Source organism: Setaria italica, chromosome I (genome assembly GCF_000263155.2).
Source record: "Setaria italica strain Yugu1 chromosome I, Setaria_italica_v2.0, whole genome shotgun sequence".
NCBI classification, from domain to species: Eukaryota; Viridiplantae; Streptophyta; class Magnoliopsida; order Poales; family Poaceae; genus Setaria; species Setaria italica.
This window is the reverse complement of record NC_028450.1, coordinates 6,426,324-6,440,527: the sequence shown is the minus strand read 5'-3', so window position 1 is coordinate 6,440,527 and position 14,204 is coordinate 6,426,324. Positions and strand designations below refer to the sequence as shown.

Below are 14,204 nucleotides of genomic sequence, written 5' to 3'. Positions count from 1 at the left end.
TTGCACAGTTTGGTTGTACTTTGCGAGACGAACGTTTTAAGCCTAATTAGTCAACGATTGGACACTTATACCAAATACAAACGAAATGCTACATTGTGCTACAGTGCCGTACAGTGATTTTGGCGGCGCCAACTTCGCTTTTTTTAGGCGAACTAAACAAGGCCTTATTCTAAGGGCACCCACGTCTCATCATGTTATAGCTGATGTCGACTTCCGCGGAAGATAATACTATATAGTATACGTTGCTTCGGAAGTTTACCTTGGGAGGTAAGTATGCAAGATAGATTTTATTGACGTGGAAGAATATAAAAGCCATTACACGCTTTACAGTAGAAGATTTGGAACAAAAACAAATGTAGATTAAGTTGGAAATAGCAACTCCCTTCAGGTAGAAATCATAGAAAATAATTTGAGCATTTGTTACTGGTGCCTTATCGCGGAGTACACTTTTTTTTTCTCAAAACGAAAGTCTATTGCATACGAGAAAAAAAAACTATAATAGAAGAATGGAAAATAACCGGCAACTTTTGCAGCCCAACCGGCCATCAAGTCCATGGGCTGATATCGCCGAGCTAGCCGACAACATCATCCCAAAACAACCCAACTGCCTTCGGTCTGATTTCTTTCCTTTCCCACAAGGCCCAAATTACACTGGACCTCAATCTGTTCTTTCGGCCCCTTCCCGAATTAATTGTCCAATCCAGCCCGGCCCAAGTGACGTCACATGCGCCTTATCTCGCGCATCATTTAAAACTCCAAATCCTCTGCACAGCGCAACAGCCTGTGCCATAAACAAAGAGGCAAAGCCCAGGGAAAAAGTCAAAAAGTCACTCGTGAGTCGGAACAGGTGGGCCCCACCGTCCGGCGTTCGCTATCGCCACTCGTCGTCTTCCTACCTCGCGCGTCGCGCACCCGCCCCACTTCCTCGGGTTCCAATTTCCAAATGGCGATGGCGATAGGGATGATGACGATGCGACGCGCGGCGGCGCTCGGCGCCCGCCACATCCTGGCGGCATCCTCCTCCTCCCGCGTCGTACCCCTCCGCCACGTACGTCCCCCCACGTCACCGCACCCACCTTCCTCCTCTTCGCCGCTTCATAGGACACCCACCCCTCGTAGCCTCCCGTCGGCGCGTCACGGCGGGGCGCCTCGCTCGCTTGTTTTGTTGGTTGCGGGTTTGATATAGTTTGGGTGTGCAGATGAGCGCGGACGCGGGTGCTGCGATGGAGAAGATCCGGGCGGCGGGGCTGCTCAGGACGCAGGGGCTCATCGCCGGGCAGTGGGTCGACGCATACGACGGCAAGACCATCGAGGTACGCGTCACTTTGCAGGACCAATCTCATCTCGCAGTATCGTGCTCCTATCATAGGGAATGGGGTGTGGTGTGGTGGTTGGCTCCTCCCGTGTGGCCGCTTGACGGTTTTTTTGGCAATTTTTCGGCCTCTGCGATGATTGTGGATCGGTGCGGAGCGCACAGATTTTAATTCGACTGGAATTAGTGTTTATGTATTTGTTGGTGCAAATTTAGGGACAACACACGAGAGCACTAGAGTGTGCGGGTCGCGAACATACCGAACGGCAGTACGCTGCCTAGACCGGTCAGACCGGTCCAGCAATCCGGTTAGATCGGTTTTCTAGGGTTTAACCTGAGTCGATTGTTCGAGAGGATAACTACCACGCTGACGTGATGGAGGATGGCTAGGCAAACCGTCGAAGCTCTCGCCCGGGAGGGACCCCGTCAGGGCGTGGACGTCGCCTGCGTGCCCTAGGTTGACCAGCAAGCCTAGGACGCCATCTCTAGTCGTGGAGATCATTAGGCGAACTACATGGAGGTTGGAAGAGGATTAGGGTTTAGGAGATAAAAGTAAATAGTAGATTGGTTCGATTAGGTTGTCTTCAATCGGCCGTGGTCCTTTATATTTATATGGTGGGGGGGGGGTCATATCCCAATATGAGTCGAAGGTTATACAAATCCCGTGTCAAAATATAACTCGGATTAGGTTGGTCAAACCGGTCAGACCGCCCATCCTAACCGGTGTGACCGGTTAGCACAGGGCTGAATCTTGCCAGAGCCATAATTCTCTCATCCGGACTCCAAATTGGACGTTCTGCATATGCATTTCGATCGCCTCGATGAGATGTACGCAATGGTGAAGTCCAATTAGAGATTTGACAAATGTTTGTAAAACCGGTCCGACCAGCTTGTATATCGGTTTGCCCAGATTCAGATAACAAACTCCTATGATGCTAATTTCGGTCTCGAACAGTATTTTGCGCGGTGGCTAATGTAATATTGTGTTTAGGAGTTGGGGTTTTGGCTGAAGTTTAGTTCCTTTCAGTGAATTCATGATTTCAATGACTTTGGGTTGTGGACACAGTGTTTCCCCATTGGGTAATTTTTGTGTTAATGTGGGTTGCTGAAACATCATTTATTTCTCGTAGGTGCAAAACCCAGCCACTGGTGAGGTCCTTGCAAGTGTGTCCTGTATGGGCAGCAGAGAAACATCCGATGCTATAGCTTCTGCTCATAGTACATTCTATTGTAAGTCAAACGTTTTGATGCACTTGATTTTTATGCTTGAATACCAGGATTGAATTATGTTTCAGAACTGTTGCTGTCATAGTGTTGTAAATTCTAATAGGACAGGCCTTAATCATTGTAACAAAAAAATATCATTTATGAAGATAATGTCCTGATTTTGGGCTGAATTTTGTGAATAGTATCAACCTTAGTTTTTTTTTTCAGTTCTTATTGTTTCCTGTATTTCTAAGCAAATAAAGTGATCTAGGTCTCATATGGTCTAATTACCCAGTCTTCATTATATGTCTATATCTTGTTATATCTTTTTAGATGTTCTGTTACTCTATAATATACCTTCACTGACGTCAACTTCCAGCTTTTATTGTACAAGCATATAAGCAAACTGTACAAGTGAAGATCTATTGTAAAGCCTTCTTTTATTTTGGAATAGGCACTAAAAACTGCAAGATAGGGACAAGAGTGCCCTATATTTTATCGTGATTTTAAGATGTAACTTAGAAAAAGTATGAAACTAAAAAGTATATTCCACAAGTAAAACCCAGATATATTAATGATAAAGGCAGTATCTGGATCAGTTTCTGATGTAGTTTTTATGTACCTGTTAGGATGCTCAAACACGATTTCCCATAAAAGAATAGATCTGCATGAATTAGGTTATTTGCAGCATGGATATTTAGTTTTTTTTAACTGTAGGTTCTTCTTACTTGTAGCTGTCCTATTTGTATGTTCTAATCCTCCCCTTCTTGTAGCTTGGAGTAAACTCACTGCAAATGAGAGGAGCAAGGCACTGAGAAAATGGTAATTATGTAATATAGTTTTTCTTTATTACTTATGGCATGCACTTCTGTATGCTTGGATATTCCTTCTCACTATGTATATACATTCATAAAGGTATGATCTAATTATTGCACACAAGGAAGAGCTTGCACTTCTCATGACACTGGAGCAGGGGAAACCCATGAAAGAAGCCCTTGGTGAGGTACTTCATTAAAATCATCCACTGATATTTGTTGGTGCTTGCGATTTTAGATGTTCTTTCGGGACCTGATTGGTTGCTACCCCCCTTTTCAGGTCAATTATGGCGCAAGTTTCATAGAATATTTCGCTGAGGAAGCAAAGCGTATATACGGTGACATCATTCCCCCAACTCTGTCAGACCGCAGACTGTTGGTTCTGAAGCAGGCACTACGATGATACCTCTTCCTTTGCAACTTTGTTGCCAATAGCTTTCACTCCCTTGTCCGTTCACTTTATGAGCATGATGTATATTTTGCTTATGGTAGTTTATTATCAGTTTGCCTTGAGCGGGTTATTACACAGTTTAACTTATGTATTGTACTAGCTTGTCCTAGCTGATACATTAGTTTGATAAATTGACACTCAGCACAAGGAAAAGAAATCAAGTTAGTACTAACAAAAAATAATATTGATTGATTTGTGATCATTAACTTGCCACCTAGACAAATGCTCAGTCTGTAGTTGGTGATTTCATATTCTAGAAGATGTCACCCTTTTTTGAAGTATGTATACATATACGACTTTCAGTTTGCAAGGGGACTCAAAATGTTGTGTTGGCTAACTGATTGCAACAGGGTAAATAGGATTTCCTTTCCTTACGACTTACTGGGGACTTCAGATATTGGCATATTGCTGACTAATGTGCTTTAGGATTTGCACTTCTTAGTTTAGCAGGTCCATATGTGGAAGGAGTTAATTTAATACAAATAAATTTGCCGCTTCCATTTCTTTAAGCAAAGTAATATAGTTTGGTTATCATGTTGATATTGTGTACTGGACTCTGTCTCCAATTTAGCAGTTCATTCTTGACATGGTGTGCTGATTTCTGAGCAAGTGTTGTTCTTGTTTTATTTTTTTTTGAGTATTTATTACCATGTGGAGATTTACACATCATGTATCTCAATATTCCTTTCCTTTTTCTTTGCACTGCAGCCTGTTGGGGTAGTTGGAGCTATCACACCATGGAATTTTCCATTAGCAATGATAACCCGAAAGGTCTCTAGCCATGCAGTATACTTTTCCTCTGATAAGAATGTTAAAAATGAAATGTGATGCCTAAGGCAGTACATCTGTATACATGGTTTTTGGGCAGGTTGGGCCAGCTTTGGCATGTGGCTGCACTGTTGTTGTCAAGCCATCGGAGTTCACACCTCTGACAGCATTAGCTGCAGCAGACCTTGCTCTTCAAGCTGGAATACCAGCGGTAATCATCTCAATTTCTCTATCATTCAAATCTTATTTGAATAGTTATTCTTGTGTTTAAATATTAATTAATGCATTAGTCAAAAGTAAGGGTTACTAATTTTGCAGTAGAAACTAAAAAATCGGTGGCTTTTCATGTAAAGTATGCCATTACCTACCAAATCTAAATGCTCTACGATTGTTTTGAAGAGGGAATCATCACATCTAATCACCAGACCTGATGCAAGAAATTCATAGCTGCTATCCTACATAAGTAGGGGACGGAGAATCATATTTGACAATGCATTGAAAACAATCTTTTCTTTTACTTGCAACTGCAAAATCTTCTAAGCTATTGATTACGAAATGATGTTCAGTGGGTCTTTCAAAAAAAAAATCATGTTCAGTGGGTGTTTCTTTGTCATCAGTTTAACCTGTCTACTTATTCTTTCACTCAGGGTGCACTAAATGTTGTGATGGGTAATGCTCCTGAGATAGGTGATGCATTACTGCAGAGTACACAGGTTTTATTTCCTCCCATCTTGTCTTCCATCTCCATTTCTTTTTTTTTTGTGTTTAATAGGTTACATAGGAACTATTGTGTTGACACTATAATATAATTTTTTATTAGGTCAGGAAGATTACGTTCACTGGATCAACAGCTGTTGGCAAAAAACTGATGGCAGGATCTGCAGATACTGTGAAAAAGGTGTAGTATAAGCCACTTGATGGAAGTTTCTTCGTAAAACACATATGATTGCCACTTCTTGTTGTGTAACTTCCCTTTTGATGATGAAATAATACTGTGAATATCCTTGTGTTTGATTAACCTGTAAGAAATCTGTGCAGAAGGGTTTATACAAACAGTGATAAACATTCAGTTGCGTGCAGGTTTTAGCTGTACTAGCCTTATTATCCCTTTTTTCTTTTGGGAAAATTGATTCAGGCCCTGAATAGCGGGGTTAAATCCAGTTTTCATCATAAATCAGCCAAGAAATACCAGCTTTCTTGAACCCCTTTGGTGCCTGGTGGTGATTTTGGGCCAGTTCTGGTTCCTCAAACCATTCTTTCAGGTAGCAGATTCAGAGCTACTACTATTTTGACCTTGGAACCACAAAACTACAACAACTTCGACATGTATTACAGAATTACAACTATTTTGACATCTGGTACCACAAAACTACAACTCTTTTGATACTTGGTACTACGAAAATAGTTGTAGTTTTGTGAGAGAGTTGTAGTTCTGCGGCACCCAATTTCAAAACAGCTGTAATTTTGTGACGCATGTCAAAATAGTTGTAGTTCTATGGGTATTGGGCCAAAACAGTTGTTCTGTGAAATTTACTACTCTTTTAGATCTGATGTACACGGAGTGCTAACTTTTTAAGAAACCTAATTGCTGTTTGACAGATATTGATATTACTACACATCAATAATGTGTTACTCTGATGTCTTCTCGTCTACATTTTGGTGGACTATTGGTCATAACATATTAGGGCCTGTTTTGATAGGGAGGATTGCTCTAGGAAACTACAAGATTTTTCCTTAAAATTCGAACTAATATATAAAATTTGCCTACCCTAGTAAGCATTAATAGCAACTAAGCAACATTGTCTCCCTCGGTGGTTAAGTGCTTCTTTTTTTGGAACATAACCTTTCTTTGAAGCTCTGCATGCTGTCATTTCTGTCTGAGATTTAATTTTGATGATCACAACAATAATTATTTTGCAGGTCTCTTTGGAACTTGGTGGGAATGCACCTTGCATTGTTTTCGATGATGCAGACATCGATGTTGCTGTTAAAGGCAGTGTGAGTAAACTTGAACCTCACTTTACAGCTATGTTATGTGTCATTCTTTGTTTTTGTACTAGCATACAAACCAGTAAATCATCTCTAGTTTCCTTGTAGATGAACTTGACATTAGCTGTCATGATTTGTAAATAATCTCTATGATCTTAAATAAATTACCAGATTGCTAGCCTATTATTTTTGTTCCTTTGTGGTTTTGATGTGCGAAATAGAAAAAAAAATGCATGCCATGTTCTTTAAATTGTCCACTTTTGGTCAACGAATGTGTTTAATTTTTTACTTATGTTCTAGTGAGATTAAAAAAAAGACATACCCTTCTTCTTTAATCTTGTGTCTTAAGTCCCAATGTAGATTATTGCAAAAATTCAGTGACAGCCTGATGCGTCTCTTTAAGGGTCAGTATCTACATGGTGCCGCTTTCTGCCTGGTATATAGCTTGCTGTGTATGGTAGGCACTGCTTTGTTTTTATCAACAGCTACCAGCTCCAGGCAGAAATCTTTCCCATCATCCATGTTTGGTGTAGTATTTATGTTCAGAGTAGACAGAATTGGCCATCATTAATTGTTAACCATATGAAGGAGCACTTGACACACTGATCTAACTCCTGACATCCAATTGTTTAAGGATCTATCAATAGAGCTTATCAATCTATAACTCATTAGTAAATGCAACCATTTTTTAGCTCTCTAAACATCATTGCATGATAAAAAATCTGCATTTTTTTTCTCAAACAAAGCAGATACAGCAACCAAGCTTCAACCTTGAATCGTGAAGGACCATGTCCAAGTTCAAATCCATCAGAAAACAGCATGCCCACATAGGGCCCCTGTTTGTTTCCCACCCCAGATTAAGAAACAGGGCCATAGCCTCAGAGACAATAAGAAAAGCTAAAACAGCTAACAGCTATAAGCAACACATGCATTCCAGTTTTAGATGATAAAAGTAACTACCCATACGCATTCCAGTTTTAGATGATAAAAGTAACTACCCATACGACAAGAAATAGCATCCTTTTGAGGAAGCTTGAATGTGATTCATCTGAGATATAATACTTTGTTTTACTTTGTTGTTGAAAACTTGCTTTGCCCTTTGCGTTACTAATTTACTATGTTATCAATATTCACCAACTCCATATGTTGTGCAGCTTGCTGCCAAGTTCCGTAACAGTGGACAGACATGTGTTTGTGCAAACAGGATATTGGTGCAAGAAGGTATATTTGATCATTTTTGTGATTTTGATGTTACTGGGGCCTTGTTTCTTCCGTCACAAAGTTGTACATTGCACCTATAGGTATCTATGAAAAATTTGCAAGCGCATTCATCAAGGCTGTTCAGAGTCTGCAGGTCGGTAATGGGCTAGAAGAGAGCACATCACAGGTATAGAATTCTAACAATTACCATTGTTACCATGATAAATGATCTAGTAGCATTTTCAAGCTTGTGTTTCTTGTGTTCGTTGCTTAAATAGTGTTTTACATTCAATGTTTATGAGCTGTTTAACACCTAATGTTAAAGTCCTAATCAAAATTTCCTTCACATTCGCCTGTTGCCTTGTGCTAACTTTTCTGATGTGCTCTGTTCTCTATTCTGTTTACCTAGCATGATATTTCTTTTAGCATCTATAAACCCTTGATTAAGGAGTTCCAGTTCCTTTCGTATGCAGGGTCCTCTGATTAATGAAGCTGCTGTCCAAAAGGTGCATATTTTACCCACTAATAATTCCATGCTACTCAGTCTCTCCCCTCCCTAAAGCGAGCAATTCCTCACATGCTTTATTTGTTGGCCTATTTTTTCTCTTTAGGTGGAGAAGTTCATAAATGATGCGACTTCAAAGGTAATCTCAATCACTATAAGGGTGTGTGTTTTCCCTCCAAAACCAGAAAGCAAGGTTCAAAAAGAAAAGCAAGGAACAGGACATCTTCCTGAATCCAGGCCCTCTTGGATTGTCTGGACTCAGGACAGGCCAGTTTCTGGAATTTCTTTCGGAAAAATGATAAGTTGGCTGAAATAGGAGCAGGCTGAATTGGTTATAGCTAGGCTTCAGTCGGAACCTCTTGTGCTTGCTTACTTCATCGAGAATTGGGAACTTGTTTGTTTGGCGTTGGTCAGCTCATGTGAAGTACCCTCTCCAATCATTTTGTAGGGAGCAAACGTCATGCTAGGTGGTAAAAGGCACAGCCTGGGGATGACATTTTATGAGCCAACTGTAGTAGGGAATGTCAGCAATGATATGCTTCTTTTCAGGTGAAGTTTACAGTTGGACCTTCCAACCTCCACAATTACAATAGTACCTTATTTTAGCGCATAGATTCTACTTTCATGTGTGAAAAAATACTCATGCATTGAGCAAGATTCTGACCCTTCAGTGTTGTTAACCATTTTCTTTTCCTTTTTTTTTTTTTTGCTTCAGGGAAGAAGTTTTTGGTCCAGTTGCACCTCTTATACCATTCAAAACTGAGGAAGAAGCAATCCATTTGGCCAATGATACAAACGCAGGTTTGTTAACAGTCTCCAGTCCAGTGCATCAACAATTATTTATTGTTTTTCAAAATGATCAATTGCTCTTGGTTACATGCCAAGCTTTTGAGAAATTTCATGTTAGCATAATTTGCAGGGTATACCGTAGCAAGGAAATGTTAGTAAAGCTGAGTAGGATAGAACATAGCAACATCGATTTATTTCTTGATGTTAGAAGATTCGATATACTACTTCCTCTGTTCTTAAACATATGACGTTTAGGACAAGTCAATTAGTTCAAAAATGAACTAGCTAACTTGTCCTAAATGTCATATATTTGAGAATGGAGGGAGTATATAGTTTTTTTTTTAACTTGATGTTAAGATCCAGAAATAGTAGGCTGTACTTCAACGTTTCCCTGGTCTTTTTTATATACCAATCTCTTTGAATGTATAAAACTGAAATGCTGAGAACTGTGGGCATGCTGCTAACTGATGTAAGATGTGGATCATTGTTACATCTGATCTTAAGCATTTCTCTATTGTGTATGTGCAGGCTTAGCTGCATACATATTTACCAGGAGCATACCTCGATCGTGGCGTGTCTCTGAATCTCTTGAATACGGCTTAGTTGGGGTAAACGAGGGAATTATTTCAACAGAGGTAAGAAGGAGCCAATAATACAATACACCTACTTTATGGCTACTACATCAATACTAATCTTCCTTCAAATGTTCAGGTGGCACCATTTGGCGGAGTAAAGCAGTCAGGTCTTGGGAGAGAAGGATCAAAATACGGCGTCGACGAGTACCTGGAGGTTGGTACAGTCAGATTATATCTGTTGTTACTTCTGCAGCATTGCTGCTACTCTAACATGTCTGTCCTGTATTGCAACTGCAGCTCAAGTATATATGCATGGGCAACATGGGCTGAGTCCTGAAATCGGCCTGGTTAGAGAAACGCCTGATGGACCGATGAACCGAGGAACAATAGGAGGCAGGTGTGCTGACGAGGGTGGGAAGTTTATCTGCAAAGATGGGAGGGGAAGGGACCTGGTCAGGCGGTCAGTGGCTGTCGAGAGCAGTTTAGAATAAAGCGAATAAGCCGCCGCGGAGCATGAATAAAAAGGTCCGAATGAGTTGTAAATGACGTGAACAATAAAGCATATCCGAGCTTTTGTATACACAATCATGACGCTACTCGTCGATGGCGTCTTTGGAGACGTTCATGTTAGTACAAAATAAAAGCCTCGTGGGGTGGATAACATCTTGACAGATGCTACGTTACAGTCTGTCGGTGGTATGTACGCCATGCCTTATTCCTGACGAAAGGTGGATCCTGCAGGAGTGATATGGGCGTCACAGCATCAGGTAGCGGCGCCGATCTTTGAATCAGATCGGTATATCAGAATGCTACCATAGTTACCAGATTCATCGATCATGGCACCCCTAATCGGTGGTAAGTTTGTTCTTGCTGCTTGACATTGCTCTTACCACCGTTAGTGAGGTGATCTTCTGCTGATGGCCTATATGATACTACAATTATTGGTTCTGCCTTCTGCGGATGGGCCGGGCATGTGGCTCCTTTTACAAATTTCTTTTCAGGGGCTTTGCATCCGGTTCTGTTTGTCAGTTCTAGTCTTGATTTGTTCCCTCTCTTCACTCTTCAGTGAGTAACATGGCTGTTCCATTCTCTCGAGTTTCTCTGCTGCTACTGCTCTCAAACAAAACTGAAAGCTAACAAGCGATACTGTACCGCAGATCTCATGCCAAGAAGAAGAGAGCCTGCCTGCCAGACCCTGGGCAGGCAGTACCTGGGCCACCACCACCTCAGCAAGCTGTATCCTTGCAAACCGTATGCTACAGTATACTAGTATACGGCAGCAGCTGCAGGTAGGAGAAGGAATAAACGAAGCTTCCTAGCTCTCACCATCACCAACGGGCTCCAGTCCAAAGGCTGCTTGTCCCACCGGCAGTGCGGAGCCCGATAAGGCCGCCCGGGCAATCAATCAAGGTTGCCTTTGATGCGCCCCAAGATGATCTGCCTCGAAACCCGTGCTCTCACATACCACTGCTACCAGTAGAGTAGTCTAGCCAGTAGCGGTAGGGCTACAGTTAGCGGCTCGGATCTGGGCGTCGGACACGCAGCTTTTGGAATTCACTCTCCCAGTCCTGCATGCAATGCAAGAAGAAGCTTCCTCGAAATCTCTGCATGCATCTGCCTGTCTGCTGCTACGCTACGCTATATACGCTTCCGTCTCATGCACCGATAAAGACTGCTCATCAGGCTGGCGTACAGTACCGCTCTACTCTTTTCGTCCTTTGCCTTTTTTTTACTGTACCAAAGACCTGTATGGACGGAGGAGGAAAGAGGCAAAAGATAGTCAATTCAGGGTGAGACCTCAAAGACTTGAGGGGAAAAAGACCCAACTTTACCTTTTTAATATAATTGGCAGTTTATCTAATTTATTTTTCTTTTAAAAAAGAGTATATGTATAATTCTACATATTACATGACCTTTTTTTCTTATTTTTTTTAAAATTATCTAATTCAAAGCTCGGTGTGCTTTGTGTGTAGAATTTGGTTGCTCATTCTTTTTTAATTTTGTAAGCACAAGGATATATACGACTGAATTCGTCAAAGGCATGACTATGTCGCATGAAGTGGACAAGGAACAATGGGTTCTCCGGTTGTGAAAAGATGAGTAAAAGAAGCGGGATACCCTGTGTCTGCCTCATTCGACGAGAGGTTGGTATTGGTGCTCGGTGCCTCCCTTGTGGTGTTCTTTGAGCCTATTTTTCCTGTGGTTCTCATATGTTCGCCTATCGATCTCCGTAGTGCTACTGTTTTTATTCTTCTTGTTCCTCTTTTTTTTTTTTGCTCAAATATGATTATTGCCATGTTATATACATAAAGAGTAAGAAGCATGAAACTGATGCTATTGTTCATCGTTGTAGGCTATTTCTTGTGGAAGTAAGGAAATATCTAACTCTTTTATGATTTAGGGTTGGTATATATTGGTATGTGTAACACGGTTTAAGCATGCTTGCACCACAATAAGGGAGTGTTTGGTTCCCATGGACTAAACTTTAGTCCACTGTGTTGGTGCACTTTTAGTCCCTAAACACTCAAACAGGTGGACTAAAGTTTGGACTAAAGGCTTTAGTCCTCTAGTCCACAAAACTGGACTAAACTGAACTAAAGGGTGTTGAGGACACCCTGCCCCTCATTTACTGCCCTCCCTCCCACCTGGCTCCCTCCTGCCCACCGCATCCCGCCCACCCGGCCTCTCTCCCACCCGCCACCATCGCCGCCCGCCGCCGTCCCTCCCGCCGCCGCCGTCGCCACCCGCCGCCCTCCCTCACGGCGTCGAGCTCATCCATCATCTTCCTCACCACGACCGGCTGCTTCCCAGCGTCCCCCGCCGCCACATCCCCGGGCTCCAGCGCGCCCCTGAGGATGCCGTCCTTGAGCGCCGTGTTGATGTCGAGCACCTGCCCGCCGCATGGCAGCTCCTGGTACTACGGCATTGTGGCGGCGCGGCGATGACTCCCCCGGCCAAGCGCACCACCACCACCAGCACCACGGCGACGGACGAAAATTTGAGATCTAGTCCAAGCTATAGTGGGAGCGGTTGGCGCAAGGAAGGAGTAGGCGCAGGGGTACCAGGGGTAGGGAAGAAGGGTAAAAGAATTTTTGTTCAACAGTATTTTGGACTTTAGTCTATTTTAATCCATGGAACCAAACAGAGGTGGGATTAAAGTTTAGTCGATGGACTAAACTTTAGTCCATGGATTAAAGAAACCAAACAGGACCTAATATGTGTGTTAAGCTCATTTAACCAATGCATGTTCCTCTCTATGTACTCGATTTGGCATGTAAGCTAATAATAAGTATGCTTAAACTTTAATTGACAGAAGTGAGTGAGGCATTTATCTACTTGCGCGGTCATGCACGCATAAACAGTCAACTAACGTACTTGTATGCATGATTAATTGATTACTTGAAAAAATAAAACGTAGGGGGTGGGCCTATTTAATTTGGATCCACCAACTAATTCGTAGGTAGCTGCTAATTTTAGCTAGGGCGGATCCAAACGGGGCTATAAATAAACTTACTGTATCATTTGAACATACATGATCCTCAGGAGCTGTGCAGACTCAAATTGCCTCGATAACTGCGCATTTATTTCAACATATGCTAGCATTGCTTTGCCATGGGTAATTACCTATGTTCTTTGCAGTATCAAGTCATGAGGTTGACTTTGTGTACATTATAAGCACAAAGGACTTGAAATTCAGAGCTCCTATATGTATATACGCACAACCAAGAAATTTATTGGTTTTTATTTTTACTTTGCTAGATTTTTTTTTGACATCGACTTCATTGATGTTACCATGTGTTCCATCATGTTACTCTCAAAACATTAACAGAGTATGGAGTCATCATTAATCAAATGTTTCAAGATTACTAATAAATCAAAGTTACCAGCAAAATTATCAGGAGAAATCACACGAGTTACATATTGATACAAATTTGGAAATTCTCATGATAAATTAAATTTGCGCAATGTTTAAACTTGGGACCTAGTTACACAAAATATATATTGATCGTCGGGACCTGGCAATATATGTTCTTCTATGAGGTACCTTGAAGTTTCTATCTGGTTTTGTTGTTCTCATCATAACATGAATTCAAATGAAAACACACATTCAGCTTAATCCACTGTACAATTCCTCTAAAATGCTCTCGAAACAGAACATTTGAAAAAAAAATCATATCTCTCTTGCTTGCAGTATGAGTACACATTGCACTCTCACTTTAATTTTTCCCCTTCTCTTTTTCTCCCTTTTCTTCCGTCCTTTTTTTCTCTTTAAAAGATGAAGAATCATCATATCAGTTATAGGCCCACCTGATAGGTTGCTAATGCAAAATTGTTTTTCTCTAATCCATGCGAGCATGATATGTACTGGTTCCTATTATTTTATCTCTGCATACTATCCAGTGTTTGTAGCCATCTTGCGAGCTAGAAATAATAGTATTTTCCGTGGTTCCATATAACCACACAAAATAATGTAGATATATGAGCATTGATTTTGCTTTTTTTTTTGCTTTTCAGGATCGGAGTACATGTGTTGATGGTTCTGTTGCAAGTTGATCGTATAACATGATTAGTTCTAGTTACATACAACAAAGAG

The 14,204-nt window shown here is 41.4% G+C and overlaps 1 protein-coding gene across 1 annotated transcript; it reads left to right on the top strand.

Annotated features, from left to right (window-relative positions):
- Positions 1 to 854: 854 nt before the first annotated feature.
- LOC101782853 (succinate-semialdehyde dehydrogenase, mitochondrial) lies at positions 855 to 10,288 on the top strand. Its single transcript, XM_004951692.4, has 20 exons — positions 855 to 1,048; positions 1,200 to 1,313; positions 2,443 to 2,542; positions 3,292 to 3,340; positions 3,434 to 3,521; positions 3,614 to 3,724; positions 4,493 to 4,555; positions 4,653 to 4,763; positions 5,200 to 5,265; positions 5,373 to 5,450; positions 6,473 to 6,550; positions 7,696 to 7,762; positions 7,843 to 7,928; positions 8,215 to 8,247; positions 8,353 to 8,385; positions 8,695 to 8,795; positions 8,962 to 9,047; positions 9,564 to 9,670; positions 9,747 to 9,824; positions 9,908 to 10,288. Exons 1-20 carry the CDS (start codon positions 944 to 946, stop codon positions 9,938 to 9,940), a joined length of 1,587 nt encoding a protein of 528 aa, XP_004951749.1. The 5' UTR covers positions 855 to 943; the 3' UTR covers positions 9,941 to 10,288.
- Positions 10,289 to 14,204: the final 3,916 nt, after the last annotated feature.